The sequence below is a fragment of the Pinus tabuliformis genome, chromosome 7 (genome assembly GCF_031772625.1).
Source record: "Pinus tabuliformis cultivar Carrire ecotype Pingquan chromosome 7, CPIR1, whole genome shotgun sequence".
Classification (NCBI taxonomy): Eukaryota; Viridiplantae; Streptophyta; class Pinopsida; order Pinales; family Pinaceae; genus Pinus; species Pinus tabuliformis.
In genome coordinates, this window is record NC_142293.1 from 1,992,732,037 (window position 1) to 1,992,754,767 (window position 22,731).

The 22,731-nt window shown below is 40.3% G+C and overlaps 1 protein-coding gene across 2 annotated transcripts in view; it reads right to left on the reverse strand.

The window, feature by feature from the left end:
• The window catches only part of LOC149256452 (omega-amidase, chloroplastic-like), a 194,806-nt gene that overhangs the window by 109,737 nt on the left and 62,338 nt on the right, over nucleotides 1–22,731 (reverse strand). Inside the window, exon 5 of one of the 2 annotated variants that reach the window (XM_089460749.1) lies at nucleotides 19,481–19,555. The exons of the other annotated variant lie outside the window; for it this stretch is intronic. Coding sequence (XP_089316875.1) covers nucleotides 19,481–19,555 — 75 coding nt within the window. The remainder of the gene's footprint in view (nucleotides 1–19,480; nucleotides 19,556–22,731) is intronic. 2 annotated transcript variants of the gene reach the window in all.

A 22,731-nucleotide genomic window follows, 5' to 3' on the forward strand; every position in this document is an offset into this window, starting at 1 on the left:
AGCAAGTGAAGCATTAAATAAATCTTCATTTACTCCAATATTACATTGTGCCACAACATAGTGAGCGGATTTAGGTGCTTTACCTTTGTCTGTATCATCAATTTTACCTTTCTGTTGGTTTCTTTTCTGCTCAATTTTGTCCCATGGTAGCTTGCATGTAGAGGCATCATGTGATCCATTTCTTTTGCAGCGAATGCGGTGCAAATTTGCCTTTTCTCCTTGAGAATGTCTGCCCCCCTGCCTCTAAAATATCTTCCTCTTCCTCTTCGACCACCTCTTCCTCTTGAAGAATATTGAGCAGGATGCTTTTCTTTATGAGCAAGGCACACAGCCTCATCAGAAGATATAGGGGCTGTCTTCTTTCCAAAAGCTTTCTCTCTTTCAGCAAACTTTTTCACAAGAGAGTCAAAGGTGATATCTTTGAGATTTCCATTTGCTTGCAATGACTCAAGATAATTGGAATGTTAAAATTGGCAACCAAGGCAAAACTTCATGTGGGTCATCTTATTCATGGCTAATAATATTTTTATTAGATTCCTCTCGTCGAGAGGTGTAGGATTGATATAAAGATCATCCAATTCCGATAAGTATTCATGGAGATATGGATTTATTTTGATTATGGAATTATTATCAAGCCGACCTACAACTCATGTAGGCTCAGAAGCCCAACAGTCGCATCTATTCACCCACCAACGTTGTGTATAAATATAAGAGGACTTTTCCTCATTTGGACTCATTCATCTCATCACATCTCTCTCTCTCTCTACTACGCAGAAATGAGTCTCTTCTCTACTGCGCTGAAATGGGTCTCTCTCACACATGTGAAGCAGGAAGTTGTTGAATTTGAAGCTGCAACTGCAGAAGTAAAGATTGACTTGCGTGGCCTAGAAGATCTCCTCTTTGGAACTGTGTTGTAGGTTCATCTGAACCTCCTCTGAAAGCCGCAACTTTTGGTGGTGGAATGAAGTCAATCCGATGAACGGTTTGCAAGATATCGACTGCCCTAGTTTGAAGCCGGAAACTGCTGAAACTGAAGCTGCAACTGCAAAAGTAAAGATTGACTTGTGTGGCCTAGAAGATCTCCTCATTTGAACTGCGATGTAGGTTCATCTGAACCTCCTCTGGAAGCCGCAACTTTTGGTAGTGGAATGAAGTCAATCCGACTGTCGGTTTGTGAGATATGGTCTGCCCTAGTTTGATAGTAAGCCGCTAATGCTGATGCTACTGATCTAGGGTTTGCTACTGCTGATATGAATCAGATTTATTGTACTATTTCTCTCTGCTGAATTATTGAAGATAAAAGAAGATTTGATCAAAGGGTTTCCCCACACATTGTGGGGTTTGTCCCTGGCTAGCCGCCACATCTTGTGTCTCTTGTCTTGGCTTGTTTTCTGTCGATCGTTTAATGTTCTATCTGCACTTTACTTTATGTACATGTGATTGCTAATCGGTGGAATATAATAAGAAAAAGAAGTAAACTATTATAAGCATAGAACATACCATAACTTAACATGGTATCAGAGCTGAGGTGAAGACAAAGCCCAAGCAAGAGCAAGAACAATCATTGAAGAGAAGATTGGCAAGGCTATCCTAAAAGAACTATGGGGTCCTCAACACTCTTTCCTGCCGAAGACAAGCTCCGTGAGAAAGCTGACTATCGCGGATGGAAGATGTATATCGATCTAACCCTTGAAGATCAAGGAGTGCTGGACCATGTAAGAGGTAATATTGTTGAGCCTTCATCAAATGCATCTGTTGCTGCCTGGAACAAATGGAAAAATGGAGAAGTCAAAACAAAGAAGATCATCCCGGACTCTATCGACAAGCACTTGGTGGCCTACATCTCTGAACTAGACACCTCCAAGGAAATCTACGATAGACTGGTGAGTTTATTTAAAGTTAATGATGCAAATCAAGTTTTGTTTCTTAGAAATAAGCTGAGGGAAATCAAGAAGGGTAAAGAAGAAAGTATGCAAGCATACTTCTTGAGAATCACCGAGATCAAGAACGATCTCCTATCTATTGGGGAAACTATTACTGACAGAGAAATGGCACTCACAACTCTTGGAGGATTTCCATTTGAATGGTATGTGTTCAGGACTACTCTTTTGAACTATAATGTAATTCCTGGTTTCGAGGAATTAATGGCTAGATGCATTCAAGAGGAAACAAGGGAAGAAGTGCAATAAATGCCCATGCCTAAAGGTCCTCCTGTTGCCTTTTCTTCTCATCCAAAGAAAAGAAATAATTCCGAGACTAAATCAAAAGGAAAGGCTGGACCTAAGGCTAGAAGAAAATGACGATGTTACATTTGTGATAAAGCAAGTCACTATGTATGAGATCATGAGCATCATGATGAATGAGATCATGGACATAAAGGGCAACATGAGATCATGGACATATAGGACAGCATGATGATGAGGCACACTAGTTTGAGCAGCATTATGATGGATAAAATCATGGACATGGGCAGCATGATGATAATCATGATTAGAGAAGCATGGTACAGTATGCAGTGGTGCAACTCGAAATCCCTCAGATGGCAATCAAAGGAATGACAAATTCAACAGCAAAGGTAAGAGGAGAGTTGGGAATCAAGGAAGAGGACAAGCATTCAAGAAGGCTAGAAATTCTAGGATGTATTAAATGCACCTAACCTCAAAAGGAACCTAGTGTCCATATTGGCAATGGAAGACAGAGGCTACAAGGTAACCTTCAGCAATGGCAAGGTATGTATATGGAAAAATAATGTTAAAGATGCCTTTACTCTTGGGTTTAGTGTTGATTCATTATATCAGGTCGATGGAAATCCGCTAGGTGTCATGTCTTGTGACACAACTCTTTAGTCCGAACTTTGGCATCGGAGGTTTGCCCACCTTCATTACAAATCTCTACCCGATGTAAGACAGATGGTAACAGGGATGCCCGAATTCCAAGTAGAGAAAGAAGGTGTATGTCCGGGATGTGCCAAAGGAAAGCTCAAAAGGGGACCATTCCCCTCAAGCCAAAGCAAGACCTCCGATATATTACAATTGGTTTACTCAGGCATACCTGAGGTTGGCATTAAGAGGGAGACTACTACACCACATACTCCTGAGCAGAATGGTGTGGTGGGAAGGAAGAACCACACGATGATGGAAGCTGTCTGGGCCATGCTACATGATCAAAGACTTCCAAAGTTTCTATGGGCTGAAACTACAATCACCGTCGTATATGTACAAAATCGATGCCCTCATCAAGCATTGGGTTCCTAAACTCCTGAAGAAATGTTCACCACCGGTCAAAGGGAAGTCGTGATTAGTCATGATGTCACCTTTGACAAAGATATGGCTCTCAGCAAGATGGACAATCTGCTGACTTTGAGTAGCTCTCAAGAAGCCGACACCAGGGAACCGAAAGAAAAGGATGATGAATCAATGCCTGATGTAGAAGAACCCATGGATCCGATTGATCCTCATCCACATGAGCCTTCCTCTTCTAGGAAGAGGCCTTCATGGCTTAGGGGGATACTTGATGATGCTGAAGGACATGCTGCACCCTGAGGAACCTTCCATCAAAGTAAGAAACTTAACAGGTATCAAGGATACCTGACCATCATGAGCACGATCATACAAAATGAGCCTTCGTCATTCTCAGATGCCGTCAAGCATCAAGTATGGAAGGATAATATGACCGAAGAATATGAGTCTATCATAAAGAATGATGTTTGGGAAGTAGTTCCCAGACCCCAGGACAAGACTGTTGTTACTTCCAAATGGCTTTACAAGATAAAGCATGCAGCAGATGGAAGCACGGAAAAGTATAAGGCTCGAGGTTTCTCCCAAAAGGAAGGTATAGACTATGATGAGATATTTGCACCTGTTGCCAGATATACGACCATCCGCTTGATCATAGCCCTTGCCGCTTCACAAGGATGGAACCTACATCAGATGGATGTCAAGACTGCGTTCTTGCATGGCTCGATCAAAGAAGAGGTCTACGTGGAGCAACCCGAAGGATTTGAGATTTATGATCGAAAATCTCATGTATGCAGGTTGAAGAAAGCTCTCTATGGGCTGAAGCAAGCACCCCGAGCATGGTATGAGAGGATCGATAGCTACTTGATGAAGCTGGGATTCACTAGGAGTGAAGCTGATCATAACCTTTACTTTAAGGTTGAAGATGACAAGCCTCTCATACTGGTGTTGTATGTGGATGACCTCTTTCTAACAGGTGCAAACCCTCTCATTCACAAATGTAAGAGGGAGATGGCTTCTGAATTTGAAATGAAGGACCAAGGACTTGAAGTGTGGCAAAAGCCAAGGGAAATTTTCCTATCTCAAGGAAAATATGTAGTAAATATATTGGAAAGATTCGGTATGATGGACTCCAAGCCTGTGACTACCTCGAGGATCTTAACTTTTAGAAGTTATATGGTAGTGATGTCGGACCAGACTTGGGAAATGCCTCTGAGTTTCAAAAACTCATTCGCATTGATGTTCTTGGTGAACCCCCGTCCGAACATATGTTTTGCAGTTAGCATTGTGAGCTCATATTTGGTTGAGCCTCACTGGATTGATGCCAGGAATCTTCTGAGATGTCTTCAGGACACAATCTCTCATGGATTAAGATACACTGCCGGAGATGTGAGACTACTTGGATATAATGATGTTGATTGGGCAGGCAGTGTGGTGGACCATAAGAGCACTTCCGGGTACTGTTTCACCTTGGGATCTGCTTCGATATCCTGGATGAGCAGGAAGCAGAAGTCGGTGGCTTTGAGCACCGCCGAAGCAGGATATATTGTTGCTAGCATAACCTCATGTGAGGCAGTCTGGTTGCGAAATCTCTTCAGTGAACTGTTTGGATTTACATTGGATACCACTGTGATTCTCTGTAACAACCAGAGGTGGGATTCGATTATTGAGGAATCCCGTATTCGTCAATTGCTCCAGTTGATAGACATCATCTGGGATATGGTAAGTTGATGAGCAAGGAGGCTCCATCGCATTAAGATGATGTACAGGTTGATACACCTTGTCAAAGCCCTGGGGAAACATCTAATCTATGATTTTCCCAAACGACTTGGAGTCGGCAAGAAACCCTTGTACAAGGGTCCTGCATGTTGCATACATTGAGCTCTGGGAGCTCTCAGGGCTTGCGGTTATTACTGGAGCAACATACGACCACAGGGTGACTCACCTTCCCCTGGTGGTGCACACTGGAACAAGATGATTCGCTCTCTTGTGGGACAAGATGATTCGCTCTCTTGTGGAACAGGATGATGCGCTCTCCTGTGTAGCAGGATGATTAGTTCTCCTGTGAGGACTGGATTGATGTGTTCTCCATGGCGATTGTAGCAGGATTGATGTGTTCTCCTGTGAGGCCTGGATTGATGTGTTCTCCATGGCGGCCTGGATTGATGTGTTCTCCATGGCAATTGTAGCAGGATTGATGTGTTCTCCTGTGAGGACAGGATTGATTAGTTCTCCTGTCGAGGCATCCTACCCATGTAGTCTGGGACTCATGGGAAGTACCTCTCATCTGATCAATGAGCAGGGAAATGAAGTTAGGGACCATAGTAGTACCGATGGACGCGTCGTTGTAACTACCGTACTCCTTACGCTAGGATGACCTCCATTGATCTGGGATCAATGATACTGGTCTGGGACCAGTGGTAGGAGTTGTACCATACTATGACGCTGACTTCGGGTCGGTTGAGAATGGTCTGGGATCAGTGGTACATACTCTGAGACTGACTTTGAGTCAGTGGAGGATGATATTGGTCTGGGACCATTGGAGTTGTACTCACTATGACGCTGACTTTGGGTTGGTTGAGACTGGTCTGGGACCAGTGGTACATACTTTGAGACTGACTTTGAGTCAGTATGATACATCCTCGATCATTTCTTCTTCTTCATAATTCGGACAAAAGCAGAGTAGAACAGAACAATGCAAGAGCAGAGCAGAACAAAACAAAACAGTACAGATCAGTGCAGGGCAGAACAAGACAAAGCAGAACAAGCAAAATAGAGCAGAGCAGGGCAAGGGTCAGGCTGTACAAGGCAGTGCATTTGATAGATGAATAGTAACAACCGATAGACAAATTGCAGATGAAGTTCTCCATGGTTGAGAGGGAGTGTTAAAATTGGCAACCAAGGCAAAACTTCATGTGGGTCATCTTATTCATGGCTAATAATATTTTTATTAGATTCCTCTCGTCGAGAGGTGTAGGATTGATATAAAGATCATCCAATTCCGATAAGTATTCATAGAGATATGAATTTATTTTGATTATGGAATTATTATCAAGCCGACCTCCAACTCATGTAGGCTCAGAAGCCCAACAGTCGCATCTATTCACCCACCAACGTTGTGTATAAATATAAGAGGACTTTTCCTCATTTGGACTCACTCATCTCATCACATCTCTCTCTCTCTACTACGCAGAAATGAGTCTCTTCTCTACTGCGCTGAAATGGGTCTCTCTCACACATGTGAAGCCGAACGCTGTTGAATTTGAAGCTGCAACTGCAGAAGTAAAGATTGACTTGCGTGGCCTAGAAGATCTCCTCTTTGGAACTGTGTTGTAGGTTCATCTGAACCTCCTCTGAAAGCCGCAACTTTTGGTGGTGGAATGAAGTCAATCCGATGAACGGTTTGCAAGATATCGACTGCCCTAGTTTGAAGTCGGAAACTGCTGAAACTGAAGCTGCAACTGCAGAAGTAAAGATTGACTTGCGTGGCCTAGAAGATCTCATCATCTGAACTGCGCTGTAGGTTCATCTGAACCTCCTCTGGAAGCCGCAACTTTTGGTGGTGGAATGAAGTCAATCCGACTGTCGGTTTGTGAGATATGGTCTGCCCTAGTTTGATAATGAAGCCGCTAATGCTGATGCTACTGATCTAGGGTTTGCTACTGCTGATATGAATCAGATTTATTGTACTATTTCTCTCTGCTGAATTATTGAAGATAAAAGAATATTTGATCAAAGGGTTTCCCCACACATTGTGGGGTTTGTCCCTGGCTAGCCGCCACATCTTGTGTCTCTTGTCTTGGCTTGTTTTCTGTCGATCGTTTAATGTTCTATCTGCACTTTACTTTATGTACATGTGATTGCTAATCGGTGGAATATAATAAGAAAAATAAGTAAACTGTTATAAGCATAGAACATACCATAACTTAACATGGAGTAAGTAGGATAAAGTGCCATGAGAAAAGCGATAAGAAGAATATCCAATTCAACCTTAGTGGATTTGATATCATGCATTATAGACTTTACTTCAGATGCAAGAGCAAAAGGATCATTATTTTGTAGTTCAAGAGTGAAGAGTTCAATCATGAGTTGAACAACTTCAAGTGCAGAATGTGAGTCATAGAGTTCGTTCAGCGTTTGTAAGGCTTCAAAGGCAGTTGAAAATGACGAAATATGGCGACTCACCTCTTCATTTACAGAGGTTGCAATTAATGCATAAGCTTTGTTGTTCTTGTTTTCCCAAATGACAAGCTCTTTATCTGAGGTAGGCTGTTCTGGTTCATTGTCTCTGTCTCTGACACACACTCCTTTCCACAACTCATTGAAAATGAGGGTGTGTTTTATCATCCGGGACCATTCAGGATAGTTCTCCTTGCCAGTGAGAACTATTCCCACCATGGATATGATTGAATGCATTCTGTAAAAAATTACTTCTGCTGATAGAAAAATACTTCTGCCAATATATAGTAAAATTGTACTTCTGGTGGTAATTTTTTTTTTTTTAAATTACAATTCAAAAGGGCATTCTCTCCATATAGGGCTTTGTACTGTCTTTGTCTTTAATGAAAATATAAAACATAGATCAGCTATGCATTCTCAAAAGATTTCAAATCTCTTCCTCATATACCAATATGGACGCCAATACCATGCAGTCAGCGTACCAAAAAAAAGGCTCAATACAATTCCATGTGTTAAACAGCGTTAGGAGTACATTCAACAGCGTTGAAAGTACATTCAACGCATGGCTTTTAACACATTTTACATGCCAAAAAGTCTTCAACGTATATACCAGAAACTTCAAAGTATATGCCAACATTATGTGAAAAACTTCAACGTATATACCAGCATCATTCACCCAGCGTTAAAAAATACCAGGAGCAGCGTATATGTGACATATATGAAACAGCGTTTATATGGAGGGAGCAGCGTAAATCATATTACAGGCAACATTCAACATATGGGTGGACAAAACTGTGGTAAATAGTGGTAAAGGCGGTTTTACATATTACAACCCAGCAATATAAACAAAACACCGTTTCCTCCTGCACAAAGCGTATTCATACCAGATACCAAAGCTTGGATAAGTCAGCAACAGCGCCACAACTTTGCAACATATTGCTTGAACAGTTCGCCAAGCGTGGTATGAAACAAGTGGTCCTCTAGGCAGCCACAGGTATGGTGGGCTTATTGGAGTGTTTCACGCACCATTCACTCAGGCAGTGTTCCACTCACGCAGGTATGCCATTCACTCAGCAGCACTCCCTCAAACTTCAACAGCACACTCTTCGCATCTGCGTTCCTCCACGCTCATACCTAGACTATGGCACGAGTTTGAAAATTCAAGGGCGGTAGACTGTACAGAGATGGGCGCAGGATTTCAGCCGAGGACGTTCAATCATGTGGAGAACGCCTTTTTTTCAAAAACGCCCTCTGCACTGGAACGTTGTTGCCAGGTCAGAGGTGGCAGTTCTGAAATATGGACAAAACAGGAAAATAGGCAGAAAATGGAGTTATAAGGGCAGGAGTACTAAAATTAGCACTGGCTCTGATGCCATGTCAGACCAGGCAGTAACTCCTCTACCAAAAATTGATTCATGTTTATTCCTTCAGGTAGGTCTTCATTATATACATGAGGGAGAGACTGTTCACTTCATCTCTCGATGACTGTTCATATTACTTATTTATCTATTTACATTATATTCACCCAATCATAAGGATTAGGTGTCAACAGATTTGATTGTTTGAAATTGGGTTGCTGGATGAGGGTTAGGTCAAAGAAGCTAGGTCAGGGCAAATAAGATATGATTGCAAACATTCAAAGGGGCAAGGTAGGTAGGTAGGCTAGCACATTAGGGTTTCTTGGGATGAGATGATTTTAGATAGGTGAGAAGCTAGGAAGAGCATGAAAGATGTATTCTTCCTAAACTGAAGAAATATGAACAAACTATGAAAACTTTCCCAAAACAGAGCATATGAGATGACTTTTGTTTATTAACTTGAAAGAGATCATAAAATAGACATGAAATGGAATATGGAGCAACAATGCATTTACACAAATGAAACTGAAGAAAAAACAATGCTAGACAACCATACCACAGGTATCCCAAGGAAATAGTTGCAACTCATCTATTAAAAGTTAAAACTGGCCAAAGTTTGATACAATAGTGTCTCTGATCAATCTAACAACATCCAACTGAGTCCAACCTCTTCCAAGAGTGAAGGGAATGATATAGACATCAAAACAACCTTCTCTCATCCTCAGGGGTCGAATCCCTGAGTTGAGGAAGAGATCCACAAAAATCTGAACTAATACCTAGCGTATAGGGAGCTCTAAGTGACTCCTCCCTAATTACATTGAAACTAATTCATTTGACTTGATGACAACTTTTACCTGATGAATCTACCCTTAGGTAACTTACCCACATCATTATTACATTTACCATTCTCAATTACATAGGTGAAAACATCATTTTCTGAGATGAAAGTCAAAATTACAGTGAAAATTCAAAAATATCAGCAAATGGTCAAGTGCGCCATTTTTCTGCCAAGTGCGCCCTCACAGTGTCAAGTGCGCCCTCCCTATTGTAGGCTAATTTTGACTAAGTTGTAGGTGTCCAAATTAGGCTCAAGATGGCTTGTTGGAAAGCCCTTCAAGTCTACTTTCTGAATATGCCTCCAGTTTGCAAAATGAAGCTGATTTGACCCCTCAAAACTTCATTCTCCCAAGATTGCTCAGTGCGCAACACCTAGGCCAAAATTGAGGCAGAAACATGATTTTTTGCTGGCTTTTTGCCCTTTTGACGTGCTAGTTTTGAAAACTAAGGCTGGCAAAGTGGTTTTCTTAGATGTATTGGTCATTTGGCATCCACTGGTGGTCTTCATTTGCTCAAAAAGTGGCTCAAAAAAGTGCGCAGCACTAAGGGCGCTGCGCATTTGACCATTTTGCTGCCAGGTGCGCCCTCACAGTGTCAAGTGTGCCCTCCATCTTGCAGCCTGATTTTGAGTGCCTTCCTGATGTCCAAATTGAACCCAGGATAGCTCATTGGAAAGCTTATCCTGTCTAATTTCAGGTATACCTTTAGTTTCTAAAAAGGACTTGATTTGACCCCTCAAAAAGTGTTTCTCCCAAGACTAGTCAAAAAGTGCAGAATGAGGGTGCAAAAATGAAGTGTGCTCTTGCAGGCAACTTTTTGAGGCCTTCCTCAACTCCAAATTGAGCTCATGATAGCTCATTGGAAAGCTCTTTCTGTCTAGTTATCATTTGACTCATCAAGCAAGTCATTTGGACACTCCAGCTAGGAGAAATTTTGATTTTCTCAAGGTCACTCCAGAAGTGCAGCAACTCTCTTGTAGCAACTGTATTTTTGACATTTCTCCAAACCCATGACACCTGTGTAAAAACTGAAGGAGATTTTTCATCCTTGGCCTATGATGGACAAAAACCTCTCACTTTTGTCAAATTCATCTCTGTTTGGTCAGAAACATAGTTTGAAGAAAAACTAGCCCTATGTGTGGCAAATGATTTGTCCCTTGGAATGACTTCTTGAAAAATGATGGAGACATGATGTTTATGAGTTGGAATGGCCTCATACTTGCTGAAATGACCTCCCTTATGCCTCCTCTGCTCAGATGTCTCTGATTCCATAGCAAACCCTAGCTCAATGGGAGAGGAAATTAGGGTTTAGTGTAGGCAAAACAGGGGATTTGGGAAATTTATAGGAATGAAGGGAAATAAAGGGGATAAGGGGCTTCTAAATTTTTAGGAAAATTTTGGAAGGTAGGGAGGGATGTTAGGAAGTAAGGGAAACTGGAATTTCAAGGATTGAGTGAGGGGAAGGGGTCCAAAAAGGCAAAACACAAGCCTAGTCTAGAAAAGTGTCAAAAGCGTAGCAATAGGCTAGAGTTTGTAGAAAAATGATGATTTTGAGGGATAGGAGTGATGGGAAGTGTTTAGGAAGGTATATTAAGGATAGAGGAAGGCGTAAGAGCATCAAGATACAAGTTTTGTTGATGATTTAACCATGCAGGTCATGAAACCAAGAAAAATGCCCTCAAAACCCTAGGAGAGGGAAATGAGAGGAATGGGCACGGGAAAAGGTCAAGGGAGGTAGATGGAGTGTAGGTGAGTGAGGTTTTTTTACTAGGGCTACCATCAGTGAGTAAATTTTTGAATGAGGACCTAAGTGGAATGACAAAAATTTCTAAGCGAGACCCTAATATGAATATGAAAAGAGGAATTTTGATCACTGATGGCAATATGCAAATACTGACACTAACACAAGTCATGGGATCAATGGGGCACTTCATGGTGGCATGCCCTTCCATAGTGGGCTTTGGCATGTACAAGTGTCTCCAAGCTCAATAGGGGGTTAACCAAGGACCCTATTAGGTGGTTTCAACCTCTAAAGGGGGTTGGCATGTCCACGGTACATCCTTTAAGTGGTAGGTGGCAAATGATAAATAATATAATGGAGTGGGAATCAGGGGAATCATCCAAACCACAAGTCAAGGCGCAAGGTAGCTATAATAAGGGAAGCCCACACCTAGGTATATGAGTGTAGGAGGGAGCAAATCGTGGTACATGAGTTACCCCAACCTTTGTTTTTCCACCCTTCTTCATATGCTTTTTTCCTTTGATTGATTTTTCTTCATAATTGCTCGGGGCTCCAAGGGATGGAGAGCATGATGTGTAATATGTAGCAGTGGATACCCCCTTGAGGTGGGGCAGTTCATCGCCCACCAGGGGTTGGGACAATCATGGGTTCCTTAATGATGGAGGGGGGCTCATAGGAACCAGGGTGATGGCCATAGATAAGGGGTAAAGCTCATGTTTGGCTTTTGCCCATGTGCTAAATTTGTATGTCCCAACCATCTTTTGCATTTTGTGGTACATTTCTTGTTGAGAGTGGCCAAATTATACTTTTTATTTTCTTTTTAGTTGCATCAACCTTCAGGGCATCATTCCAAGCCCGACCCAAGGTGTGGACAAGGGAAGGGGGAGGATGACCCTGTGTGAACCCAGTGGACACATGTGGACCTGGATGGGAAAAGAGATGAATGGGGCTAAAATGAGTGGAAGGGGAGCAATGTAAGCAGTATCGGAAAGCGGGATCACGCAACCAAAATCGGGATTTCCCATGTAGTGCCATCCCTAAAGCTAATAGCGAGTAAAGGAGATCCCATTAGAATAGGATACAAGGGTAACCACGAAATCGGGCAATGGAGACAAGAATACAAGCCTAACCCACTCTTTCTACCAAATCCTCCCGCCAATTCATGCCCAAAAGTGCTCATGACAAGTAAGGAAAACTACTCAACTATACCAATGAAAAGCAATACCTTCAAGGTCGGAAGACTCACCTTCACACATACATTCATAACAGATGGGCGAGGGACCACATGGCTGGCTCAGGTGGCGGAGAAAATGGCACATCAAGCTATCTGAGGGATGCAAGGGGTTGCTAGCTATTGGCTGAGGACCATCTAGGAGAAAAAAAATTCTCCGTATGAACTACCCACGGGTGGTGGGTGACATCTAGCTCCAACTAGGAAATGAGCTCTCGGAAAAGTGCACGAAGCTACTCGAACGAGAGGCCATGAGAACACCAGCAATTTGTTGGTTACCGTAGACTTGTTATCTACACATATCAAAGACCAAGCACACGAAGCAGCATGTTTTTGTGGTGTCTTATGATCACCCATGCTTAGTATTAGGCCGTAAAAATCAACAAGAAATTAAAGCGCAAATTTAATCTAAATGCAACTAATCTATCATGAGAATATTATATGATGCTAGTTCTAATGAGAAATAACAATACAATGCATCCTACCCTAACATGCCACGACGAAGCTAATATTAAGTGTAATCATAAAGCCAATGAAACCAACATATCATCAAATCAATATAAACACGACTTCATATATGATTACTCATGCAACAAATCCCAAAGCGAATGCGAACTTAATGACATGGGGGATGATGCGAGTGGGAGGTGGGAAAATATGGTTTCCATGCAAGGTAAAAGGAATCCCTAAGAGAAGGAACATGAGTCAATGTAGAAGTGCGAGGCCTTCCCTCTAAGTACACAATGGTGGAATGAATGATTACCCTTAAGAACCTCTTATCACAATCATTGCTCATAATATTGTGCTTTGTAGATGCCACAAGGTTGTGATGAGAGGCAAACAAAGGATGAGGGAAAGGAGTGCAACAAATAGGTTGTTGAAGGTGATGGTCACATTGGAGAGGGGAGGTCATGGAGTGATCTAAACCTTGAGGGTGTGTCCAAGGAGAAAAAGTATAGGCAATGAGGGGCTCTTCCTTGACACTATACTCAGAAGGGGGAAGGGCTCATGGTCTCTTGATATCATATGACAAGGGGTGAGGGAATCACTTACAAATGACGCAAAATGATGAACAAGAAGGAAAGGAAATGGAGGAGGTGAGGTATTGTATTCAATGGGGTTCCTTTCCTGAAAATAATATTCTGAAGGCTCAAGTGATTTGGATATATTCCTAGAATCACAAGGAAAGCAGGTTGGAGCAAGGGCCCTATTGATTCCCTCATCATTAGTATCAAAGATTGGATTTTCCCAAAAAGGAGAATCAATTACTTCCCACTGCCCTCTTTCATGCGAGGAAAATTAATGATCCTCCTTCCCAAGGATATCGGTGGATATGTCATTGTTGGACACCTAATCCTCAATGGGTTAGTGTGGAAGCCGAATAGACAAAGCAGTCCAAGAGACCTTGGGATGTGGAACCCAACGGTCACATAATGTACTATAAATGTATATCTCTTGTTAATAAAAATTGTACTCTCATGATTTATCATTCAGATTATTCTTGCTCCCATGTGTGTTTAACATGGTATCAGAGCAGGCGATTGCTGGTCCTACTCCAATTTGAGCCACTTGTTTTGTGGTCTCTGTATATATGTCAGTTCGGCCCATTACCTGAAACGCTCCATTAATTCATTGTCTGCGAGAAATCTACTGCCTCTTCTACCTAACCTCTGGCACTGTATACGCTGCACCTGACTCTGGCTATTTTAAGACTCTCTTTTGCGTTACCTGACCTCTGTGTGCCATCACCTGCGCTCTCTGTCCATAAACGCTCCATTTAAAAGCGCTGCTCCAGACAAAACCTGCGTACATAAAATTATCATTTTCACTCTTCTTGTCATCTTTGCAAGAACTGAATAAGCATTACAGGTTTTACGTTACAAGCTTATCGACTTATGTGTCATTGTTTCTCCTCAAAGATTCTTTTGTTCATCGCTGAAAGACATACCACAATCGAATATCCAGAAATTCTTCAATTTCAGTGATTGTTGTACTGTCCATTTCCCATGTTGGTCGACACTTGCCTTTAATTCTTTGTTTCAAATAAATAAGTCATGAAGAAGGGCTCGATCCTATATTGTGAAGAGCACAAACCTGGTCGCTGCTAGTGGTGAATGCACTGAGATTGGCTACATTGGTGGGGGTCGTGAGGATGTTTATCCTAGAGCTCGACAGACAAGGCTATGTCTCTCCATAAAGGAGTCGTGGCATATATATTATATTTGAATGTTGCGCTGACACGATTGGTTTGTTGAATGCCATAAATATGGAATACAAAAGTTCGAAGACAGTGCATTGAAGAGATCAGAGTATGGTGGAATTTTGTTGCTCGTTCAAATTGGTGCATGGTATCCTGCGTTAATGGTATCCTTGAAAGGTTTGTGCCAAGCGACGGAACCACACATAGGATAAATTTTCTCAAAGTGTTTTTCTTGTGACATGAACCCTGGAATTTATGCAGTTGTATCTCTGTGTTGGAATGCCACTCTATCTTTGCTAGCACATCTCTATGTGTATTATTAAATGTCGTGAGCGATTAGTTGAGTCCTTAAGTTCATTGGACATTGTTGCATGATACTCCTCGAAAACGTCTCTGTATGTAGTAGCCAAAATATCTCCCATTATCTATGCGTTATTATCATCGAATTCGTCCGAGTTGCATTTCTTGCAGTTGCCTGTATATTGCATGTTGGTGGAATTACAGTGATCCCCTTTTCCTATTTCCTCGACATAGCACAGTTTGGTAGTCTCCTAAGGGAGCTGAACTTCCAAATCACTCATCTTGCTGAGAGGGACAATCGAAAAGAAATGTGTCGGGCCTATCTATGTGCTTGTCAACCACATGGGTTTTGATGGCTACACGTGGGACTTATTCATCATGTGAAGACTATGGATACTTGCACTTTGTTCTAATGTCAAGACTCGTATGATTTAAAGTTATGCGCACTCATGAAGCAGTACACCGGAAGCATTGTCCAATAGGCACACCTGTGAGCTGCCTGTAAGCCTTGAAGCAGTGATTTATATTATTCTTTGTGCATATTATTCATAAGGAATCAGTCTCTATGAGTTGAATCATGGATTACGTTGCATTGTTGTGCACTTTAAAAATTATTTTATGCTTTGAGAGGGTCATAAAACACCAAATATTTTTATGTTGAGAGATAATTTAGGAGTGTAATTCACTTGGTGTATAGTGTTTACAGTGTACACCAACGAAAAAGGGCTGAACATAGCAAACAAAAAACTGTTTATTCTTGGCTCCATCTGACTGTCAAAGGCTGAGATCTTTGTGGAGAAATTACACCAGGTTTCCCTCGTCAAATGCTAAAGCTCTGCTATATTTTGTAATTTCTGAGTTATATTAAATGAAGGAACAAGTATGTTATGGCTAAAAACAGTTCTTCATCTAATTTTCCAGATCTGAAATTTGAATTACATATCACAGGGTTTATGATCAGACAATAAGGGATGCATTATTTGTCGCATTACCTGAGGATTGAGTTGTGTTTTCAGATTTAATTGTGCTCTGAAATCTCAAGGTGTCAAGGGCGAGTATGTGTTCCAAATATATTTCCTATGCCAAATTTATTAAGGAGTCAAATTGGAGGCTGAAATACTCATTATATCCATAGGTGATCTGCATCTAAATTGTATTCCTTGTGTTGCATTTGCAAAGGGGACAAATCCAGGGGCCATTGCTAGTTGAGGATTTGAAAACAATGATGCCATTACTTTGCAAACAAATGTTAAATTTGAAGAATTATTGAGTTTTGACCTTCCAAAAAGGGGCTTGACAAATCACTGCGTTAAAGATACATTGTTGATCGTTTCAGAATTTTCCCGATTCTAACACTGGGTGAAGATACTTGATTCTTTTGAAGCTTTAGTTCAGCTATGAGAAATCAATTTGCAGGGTTCGATCTAGCTTCCTTGCAATTGATTATATTTAGTATCTTGATGACACAAACCAGGCTCTACTAAGACTGTCGACAAATTTCATTTGCAAAGAAAGTCAAAGATTGACTCTCTTTTTCACAGTGTGAGTAGTTTGAATAATTTGAGAAGTACATTAAAGCAGCGAGTCATTTGCTACATTGAAATTTGTACTGTGTTGTCTTCTACAGTGACTTGGTGATATTGGTATCCTGCTACTCATCTAATAGTTGCAATTATTTATCATTTTATAGACCAATTTGTAGCTGAAGATAACATCACTTCTCTGATTATATTGGTCTGAAATGGATAGAATAGATGATGTATTGAAACTACTGAAAAATTTAATACTTTCCACTGTTGATGAGATGGTTAAGATCAACAAAACCTCTCTTTCCAATATTAAAATTTGTCTCCAAAATGCACATGAGAATATTGAGTTTTTGCAGCTTGAGACAAAGCTACAACAAGAAGAATTAAAACAGAGGAATCATCATTCTGAACCTGTTTCTGTTCAGAACAATGAAGCAGACTCCCATAAACAGCAAGTCAATATTGTTGAAGTTCATTTAGATCCAGTGCCCAATAAAGCAGCAATTGTACATGCAGATGCAGAAACTCAATCTGCACTTCCCAAGCCCATCATCAAACCTTGGGAACAGCTTGTCCACAACAAACACAGAACTAGTCTTGGATATGACAAGGACTTTTCCTTTCATATTCCAGACTACTCCAAGCCCATTCAGTTTCAGAGTGTTGGATTCATTCATGACAGTTCACCTGCTCCTCATGATAGTTCACCTCCAGCGGTTCCAGACTCTGCCCCTCTTCCACAGCAACAACAACAGAGTGTGAAATGCCAACACTCTGACCAAGTTGGCCATTTGAAAGATCATTGTTTTGATCTTCATCCATGTAAGCATTGTCATAAAACCAACCATTCTTCACACAGATGCTTCAGAAACAAACGTCCTGCAAGAACAAAGATTCATCTTGGATGGATCGCTTCTTGGCAATGGGCATCAACAGCCAAGAAGATATTCCAAACACATGTCAGAACTTGTTCCAGAGTATTGAACAATCTTGCAGTTGAGTTTTCTCCATCATCTCACCTTGTATCTGACAGGGGGGGAAATGATGGTCATCTACAAGCTTCAAAGTCACATCAAGCGAGCCTGAGCCACAACCTGCCATACCAGATTCAGAGTTGTAGCAAGAAACAAAGATGCCCCTGAGCATGCCTTCAGTTGGTAATCTGGGGCACTTCCTCTAGCAGAAGACTTCAACCCCTGAGCATGCCTTCAGTTGGTAATCTGGGACACTTCCTCTAGCAGAAGACTTCAGCTTCTTGCCAGTTTCGGAAGAATTCCAGGAACAAAATTGAGAACACTTCTTCTAGCAGAAGACTCCAGCTTCTTGCCAGTTTTGGAAGAGTTCCAGGAATGGCATTAAGCATTCCAGAGTTGTTGGTCATCCTTAAACCATCACAGGTTGAGACTTCCCTTTTCAGGTTGAAGTTCTCCTTTTTATGCGGGGTGAGACCTCCCTTTATTGGTTGAAGGTTTCCCTTTTCAAAACAATAGGAGCACTTCCTCTAGCAGAAGACTTCAGCTTCTTGCCAGTTTTGGAAGAGTTCCGAGAACTGCACTAAGCGTTCCAGTGTTGGTGGTCATCCTTAAACCACCGCCCTTTATACCAACAATTCAGAGAGCACATTCAGCCTAGTGCTACCATGCATTTTTGCACATTTTGTATTACAGCTCTCTTCTTGGACTCATACATAACCCTTCGGATTAAGGGGGGAATGTTGGACACCTAATCCTCAATAGGTTAGTGTGGAAGCCGAATAGACAAAGTAGTCCAAGAGACCTTGGGATGTGGAACCCAACGGTCACATAATGTACTATAAATGTATATCTCTTGTTAATAAAAATTGTACTCTCATGATTTATCATTCAGATTATTCTTGCTCCCATGTGTGTTTAATAGTCATCATAAATAAAGGGAAAACCAATCCCAACCTCATCCTCCCTATCGATGTCATAAATGGGAGCACAATCAAATTGAGGACCAACAACTTCCCACTTCACCTTTTCGATGTAAAAGTAATCTCCAATGTCATCTTCCAAGGAGCTCATGTGATCACCTTCCTCAAGGTTCTCAGAAGGAGAGTCATCAGGAGTAATATCCTTGAGAAAGGTAAGTTCAGCCTCAAATTTACTTTCCACAGCCTCATCTTCCATAACATGTGTTCACAAAATCATCCCCATTTTCGTCATGCAGACCCAAGGAGGACCCCCGTTTTGGCTAGCCCTAATTATCAAAAGCCTTTCCTTATCTTTTCATTTGCATCTCCTAACACTGCTACCATTGTTTTATTGCAGAAGAATGAAGAAGAGAAGCAGCAGCTAGTTGCAATTTTTAGCCAAGTACTCAGAGATGCAGAGTCGAAATATAATATTTTGGAAAAGCAAGCCTATGCTCTGGTCAAGGCCTTGAAGATTTTCCGGACTTAAATTCTGCACTCTAGGGTAATTGCTTATGTTCCCTATAAAACCAAAGCCCGCCTAAAGGACATCAGTTGCATACATCTGGATACTTATGAAAGAAAATGCTTGAATACAGATATTGAAAAAAATTATCAATATTGAATGAAACAACATCGTCGACTCATTAGACATTCCATCCAAAAGGAAGAAAAAGCAACCAATCAAAATAATAAAGAATAAGAATACATTTATTGACTACTGAACAAAACCAATAAAGATATTATTGGCAATCATAAGTACCTCTTGCTACATAAAGCATAGCTAATTCTTGAAAGCTAACATCGTAGGCTCATATGCATTCCCTCCAAAAGGAAGAAAAAGCAAGCAAACAAACTAATGGAGAATAAGAGTACATTTCTTGACTAATGAACAAAAGCAGTAAAGTTATGCTTGGTAAATTGCAATTAGAAGTACCTCTTGCTGCATACAGCATAGCCAATTCTTGAAAGCGGATATCATAACAAATTCCAATCCCAATACGCCCTACATCTGCAAATGTTAAAAACTTTAGGTCATCATTGAACAGATCTACCATAAATCCATGCACGTGAGCATAAAGAAAGAAATATACATGTATTCATATACAACATTATTCACAAATCTAGTGACATATGACATGAAAAGCTTGATAAACCTATGTAAGAAAAGCAGTACTAACAAAATCTAAAACCAAAAAATAGCAATCGCACATTCACATAGTATACACAAGATTTACCCTGAACAGTGAAAACCCATAGCTGGGAAAACTAGCCTGACTAAGAGCTGCACCTCTCTCTATCTCAATGTAATAACTCAATTGTTCGTCATACAAAGTATTTAGGTATTCTGCAATGTTAATCAACCATAATCCATTAACCTAGATAGATCACAACCCTAATCCCTTAACCAGGATTACATTACAATGGGCCAAAACCATTGATCAAAATAATACATAACCAACCAAAACAAATTCCTAGAGGTCTCTGCCCCAAAACCCCTACCAAGATGCAACTAAGTGTACCTACAAAAGCTACAGCATATATCCAAAATACTCCCACTTGTTAAATATTTTGTAAAAAACAGGGGTAGAGGGAAGGAATTTATATAGTCAACTACTAGGGGCAGCAATGCCCATTGATTCTCTCCACCAAGTGAACTTTTTAGTACTACCAAACTTCGTCAATGAGTAGCAAAATTCTTCAAGGAATCAGCCTTCTCCAACAATAATTTGTATTGTTCAACCATGTCTCTAACAAAATAATATTGCACATTCAAATGATTTTTTTTAATATAAGCAGGGTTTTTTGCAAAATAAAAAATCACTAGAGCTATCACAGCCTATCCTCACATTTTTTGAAACAAAACCAATACTAGAACACAATCTTTGCAACCACATAGCTTCCTCAAATCCATGACTAGTTGCCATGTATTCAACTTATATAGTTGACAATGCAACTATAGCTTGCCTCTTGCTCATCCAACTTATTGCCCACCAAATGGATTAAAAACATAAACATTTGTAGATATTCTACAATAAAGATCTCCATCCCGTTTTCGGTTTCAAATGTTTTCTCGTCTCAGAACTGTCATCTTCGTTGATACAAGTTGATATGATGCTCTAAGTGATAAACAAAATTGTCGAACTGAGAATGGATCTGACCATCCTAGAATAATCTTCTATGAATCTTCCAATCATTGGAAATGTGTAATGAATGGTTATCATAGGACTGGATTTTGCAAACTTCAGCATTCCTTGGAATATAAATCTATTGTTCCCGTTCTAAATGGTTCAAATATATAAACTAACTTAGTTGTCTGCTCTTGTGATTCAGAGGTCGATAAAGAGTTCTTCTGGTTGGACTTTCCCTTATCATGTGTGTGGCAGTTTCCTGATTTCCTTCAGGTGTTGATGTTGTTGTGTTGGCTACTGAATCATCATTTGGAATGTTCATCCTCTGAATTGCAACATGTGAGTGTGTTTTTCCTTTATCTTCAACTAGAGTTGTTACGACTAGCGACTTCGATACTTCCTCTTGAGTACAATGTTCTAACTCGTCTTTTAATGACTTCTTGTCCTTCTTAAGCTTCTTAATTTGTGTTAGTAATTTTTCGCTATGGTCCTTAAGTCGAAAGACTTCTTCATTTCTATCTCATTTCTATCAGCAGTGATTTTGTCAATTTCAATTTTGCATATTTTGTAGTGTTTTTATACCTTCTTGAAAAATTACTTTTGAAATATCTTGTATATCTTCTGGTGTTATTAAATTTGGCTTTAATGAAACATCTTGTAGTGTTATTTTTCTCTTTTCGTATGAATGAGAATGATGATACAAATGACAGTGAGGGCTCTAATACCAATGTAACGAACAAAGTTCGTATACTCAGAGGAGTGCTCTGATGCCAATGTAACGAACAAAGTTCGTTATTATAGGTTAAACACTCCAAAAGACTTGGAATATGTAGATCTCCATTGAACATACAAGAATATATATTAAAATGTATGAATGAGAATGATGATACAAATGACAGTGAGGGTCTGCTTATATACCCTAGGTAGGTACCTCTTCATGGAAGGCCATGTCCCACTTAGAGATGCCTCTTCAGTACTAATTACTAATAAACTAATCATTATTACAATTATCATCATTATATATATATTTTATTCATAACATATTTAGAGATTATTTTTATTTTTAGTGAATTGTTTAGATTTTTATTCCAGGAAGCTAGACATAGTGTTGGGTGTAATTTTCTATATATTGCTTCAATTGTAATAAGCAAGGGTCGGCTTTTGATCCCAAAACCCTGCCATTTTTGTAAAGACTTCTATTGCAGAAATTTTTAATTGAAATATTTTGGATTTAGTTTCATGACAAAATTTGTTTCTCATGTATGTTTTTCCTTGTGATTTCATAATATGTTTATGCATATGTTCAAGGTAACATAGGAGCTAGGGCAAGGCTAGGTTTGAGTATCAACCTCCCTAATAGCCCACTGCAAAGTTATCATCATTATGGAGACTAGCTAATTAAATAGTATGTTTAAAACAACTCCTCTACATCATTTAATTGTTGCCTTCTGTCATCTCTTGAATGTATATTTGTTTGGTTGTAGAATTCTTCTACACGCATCTACTATATCTGGTTGATTAAGTATTCAGTATGAATATTTAATTATCATATATTCTCTTCTATTCCTCTTCCAAACTCTTTAAGATATGTTATTTTGTCGGCACTGGACGTTGGCACTTTGATCAAGTTTTAGCAAGAGAGGAATTTATTTCTGAGCAGAGATTGGATACTCCTTAGCAACCACCTACAACAAATAATAGATATGGTCATTGTGCTTCATAAGTTGTTGTCCAGTGACAGTAAACAGCGTTAAAAAAAGCCTTGTAACACTTGAGGGAGCCCCCTATGGTTCGAGGGCCATCTTGAACCTAAAGTTTGGTCGACTTGGTTTCTCGGTGCATTTTCGCAGCCAAGAACTGCCTTCGAGAAACATATACAATAAAATCCATGAAAATTTAGCCAGAGACATGATTTAAATCCATGCCAAGTGTTGACTTGAGACACAAACCAATGATAGATGCTACTCAACTTTGTCACTTTTCTATGCAAAGAAAACTCAGACCACCACTCAGTTGCTAGTTAGGAACCATGACCAATACCTACACCTACCAAATA